General features: G+C 40.2%; 1 protein-coding gene across 1 annotated transcript; it reads left to right on the top strand.

Annotated features, from left to right (window-relative positions):
* The first annotated feature begins 442 nt into the window (after positions 1–442).
* On the top strand, positions 443–2,794 carry LOC306758866 (aquaporin FA-CHIP-like). The gene is made up of 4 exons (XM_079244287.1): positions 443–838; positions 1,451–1,612; positions 1,792–1,872; positions 2,168–2,794. The coding sequence occupies exons 1-4, from the start codon at positions 476–478 to the stop codon at positions 2,345–2,347; spliced, it is 786 nt and encodes a 261-aa protein (XP_079100413.1). The 5' UTR covers positions 443–475; the 3' UTR covers positions 2,348–2,794.
* Positions 2,795–4,269: the final 1,475 nt, after the last annotated feature.

Here is a 4,269-nt window from a genome sequence, read left to right as displayed (position 1 = left end):
ATAATTTTGTGGCTAAAGCAACAACTTGGCTAAACTGAACCTTAAATGCTTAAATTCACCTGAATTAGAGCTAACATACTTTTTTCACTAACAACTTTCCATTAGTGCTGCAAAGCTTTGCATGCTTTGAATGTGAGGAAAATTATGTATCGAGATGCAGCTATTTAAAGACCCAGCTCTGTTACTCACAAAAAGTCCAAAGACCAGAGAGTGTAGCAGTGGGAGGTAGTGGGAGAGGTGCTGGAGGACAGGGAGAGGAGGAGGGAGGGTGAGGAAACAGAGGGAGGGATGTGATAGACCAGTCTTTTGGATTTCTCATTAATTCAATGTGGCCCTCTCTTTCAGTTTTTTTTTCAAAGCCCACCCACTGACCATTATCAGCACAGGCCTTATATATACAGCCTGTTGCTGTTGTTTACGAGTACCCACACTTTGAAGAGGACCAGCTCAAGATCCCAGCCGGACAGCCACCACCATGAGAGAGTTCAAGAGCAAGGAATTCTGGAGGGCCGTGTTGGCCGAACTGGTTGGCATGACCCTTTTCATTTTTCTCAGCATCTCCACAGCTCTTGGGCACCCTGGCAACAGCAGTCCAGAGCAGGAGGTGAAAGTGTCTTTGGCTTTTGGACTGGCCATTGCAACGCTGGCCCAAAGTTTAGGTCATATCAGTGGAGCCCACCTAAATCCTGCAGTGACCCTCGGGATGCTTGCAAGTTGCCAGATCAGCGTGTTCAAGGCAGTTATGTACATAGTGGCTCAAATGCTGGGTTCAGCTCTGGCCAGTGGCATTTTGTATGGAACACGTGCAAGTGGCATTTCTGCTCTGGGACTCAACTCTGTAAGTAAATTTTTGCATTTAGGTGTCGTTGACGAAGCACAGCCACATTGTGAGCTATTAGAAAATGCAGAGATCGTTCAATCGTACTCAGATTACATTGCAATGTGATGCAAAAGGGTGCATCTAAAGTCAGGTTTTCCAACAGCCACAACTGAAGCATCTGTGAGGATTTAAGTTTTGAATTAGTGCAAGCTACGTTGGTTTTTGAAAACGTGGTTCTTACTGTTAATTATTGATGGGGCATAAGTAAACCACACTTCACTACAATTGCATCAAATTGAAGATAAAAGAATGCAGTGTCTCCCCCCTTGAAATATCTTTTATTTTTCTCATTCAATTTGTGTTTTGCATGCAAACATACTAAATCTATTTGTTACAGTTACCAAGAGTTTTTTTTTTTCTGACCTAACAACAAGTGATAGGCATAGCCTGATAATTTCTAACTGTCTAACCAAAGTGACACTTGGGCATCTCACCACCAAATCACAGTCAGACTTACTGGGCAATGCAAGTGCCTGCTAGATGGTAATTAGTGGTAATAGGAAACTATCCATCTAATTGACATAAACTGACAGAGTGCTGTTGTTTTGCATTTCTTCCAAACTCTCACAGCTGAGCAGTGTCACTCCCAGCCAAGGCGTGGGCATAGAGCTCTTGGCAACCTTCCAGCTGGTGCTGTGTGTTATTGCAGTCACTGATAAAAGGCGGCGTGATGTCACCGGCTCAGCACCCCTGGCCATTGGCCTCTCGGTCTGCTTGGGACATTTGGCAGCTGTAAGTTGTACTATACAATCATGCCTAAAACGGTGCAATCTTTACTTAGGATTAGATCATTTTGCGTAATGAACCAGCAGCAAACATGACAAAGCACTCAGAGTCACTGAATTTCATGCATGCACCATGTATGTAGCTGAAGACATTCTCTTCTGTTGTCTCTTTGCTGGTGATTACAGATCAGCCACACAGGCTGTGGCATCAATCCTGCTCGCTCCTTCGGTCCAGCTTTGATCCTGAACGATTTTACAAACCACTGGGTAAGTCAGAAGGGGAAAAGCACATGCTCTGTACACTTACCTCATGCAACCCTGCATGCATGTTATTTTCCAAGCTTAAATAATTCAATAACTCCAAACCAGATGACTCCATGACGCATGAATCCACCTGCACATGTTAATCAGTTATAGCCTTCTGTTTTTCACTTCAAGCCAAGACATTGACTAAAGTAAAGCGTTTGAACCATCCTTTGCGTCAATCTTGTACATTTTTGAGAATAAAGTGACAGTTTCCACATGACTCCATCCAGAAGCTCATCAGTCTTCTCTGTTATAGGTGTACTGGGTGGGTCCGATGTGTGGCGGTGTGGCAGCAGCCCTCGTATACGATTTCTTGCTCTCCCCCAAATTCGACGATTTCCCTGAGCGTATGAAGGTCCTGGTCAGTGGCCCAGTGGGTGATTACGACGTTAACGGAGGCAACGATGCAACGACTGTGGAAATGACGTCAAAGTAGTTGCAGTTAGAAACGTTTGATGTCAGTGTACATGTTTATACTCTTGTAAAGGAATCAAATGAATACAAAAGTTCTTGTAGAATAGGAACTTAGCGTTTTTGTGTTACATTGAAATACCAATGAGGATTGTTGTCTACGGGTCAGCTAGTGTTGCTTTCTAACTTACTCTTCTTATTGACCCATGCACTTATGTTTTTTTTTTTGTTTTTTTTTTATCCAGACTGGATCTCAAGCATACAAGTTGTTGTTGAAACAGAGCAGTGTGGGGATGTTTCTTTTTCCTTTTTTTTTTTTTTTTTTTTTAAATCAGTATTCAATGTTGAGCCATTTTTTGTATATTTCAATGTATCTTCATCACTTCTTATTTCCTATGGATAATATATTGTGTGTCCACTCAAATGTCTTTCACTTTTTTAAGTAAAATAAAACACTGATTGAGAACAATCATTCCACTGTCTATTGTAATACTTTTTTTTTTTATTTCTCTGCAATTATCATGAAACTACCATCCAAGGAAAAAATACATGTATAGCTGTAAACAGAAAACAAAGCATTTTTAGAGAATGGATCAGATTTTTAAGGAAAATATACAGTGCATACAGACACTACATATAGCTGCGAGGTGGTGTGGTTAGCTTGGGTATCATATAAACACAACACTTTGAAAAAGCAACTTTTAATGAATTCTTAGCGCCATGTGGTGCCTTTAAATGTTGAATAAAACCTTGACTTTACCAACAAAAGTGATATATTCTTTTGCATGCAGCAATGAATAGACACAAATGTTACACAACATGTACAAACATTTTACTGACAGCTTTTCTTCTGCTGTCCAGAGGTGATTATAACAGGATATGTCTCCTCTCTGGGTGCAGTATAATGTTTGTGCAGCTGATATGAAGCTTCTGGAGGTTCTTCTGCAGAAAAATTTAGAACTTGCTTCTCATTTGGAGGTTCACAAGAGGATAAGGAAAAAGAGAAAATACAGGTGCACTCAAAGAGCACACAGAATACAACATTACAAATAAAATATAATAAGAGCAGCTTTCAGTATGCGGCTTTATGTAGGGTTGTGCTTGAAATCACATAAACTCAGCAAGATGATATTATGACTGATGAAGGGTACATTTCAGAACACTTGGATAGTCCGGGGTTGTAGGCATTCGAGAGGATTATGACAAAACGTTTGTCTAAGATTTGTAATGCATACGAGTCAGGATTACAATGACTATATGTTATTGTAATGTTTTCCAGGTAAACAGAAAGAAATACAGCACGCACACTGGATCTGGAAAATGCAAGCTTCCATATATTATTGGTGGGATGTCCATTTGCCACAAAAGCTGCAAAGATTTCCCCAGACTCAACCTCTCTGCATGATAACCTTGTGATTTTTTGTTGTCTGGAACCATCAGCTATGGTCCTTAGTTTATTCATGTGGATATAAAAACACAGTGGGCAGTGTGTGCAATAAAGAAACACTTGGTTGCTTTAAAATAAAAAAAGGACCATGGATGAATAGTTTTCTTCATTCCATATTTGCCTTGTTTGTCAAAGCTCCTTACATTTAATGTGTTTTGCACTCCAGCATGGGCAGGATATTTCACCTTTTGAATTATTTTGATATTGTAACAAAAAGAATGGAAAAAAGGTATTCCTAGGCCAAGCTTTAATCCAGATTACAAAACAGGATAAGTACTTCCACCAGTTCCCACATGGTATTACCATCCATCAGAGGTGATCTAATCCCAAAGGGATGGTGTTATGGTCATCAGTTCACATCCATTAATAAAACATGTTTTTAAATGCAGAATAACTGCATGTCTGCAAAGATCAAAATGTCTCTTTTTCAAAGGCTGCACTGCAACTGGACTGAACATGAACTGCTTACACCAGGGACGTTGGTTGGGTCTTAAAATGTA

This window comes from Telmatherina bonti (assembly GCF_933228915.1).
Source record: "Telmatherina bonti genome assembly, chromosome: 7".
In the NCBI taxonomy this organism is placed as follows: domain Eukaryota; kingdom Metazoa; phylum Chordata; class Actinopteri; order Atheriniformes; family Telmatherinidae; genus Telmatherina; species Telmatherina bonti.
This window is presented reverse-complemented; position numbering and strand designations above follow the sequence as displayed.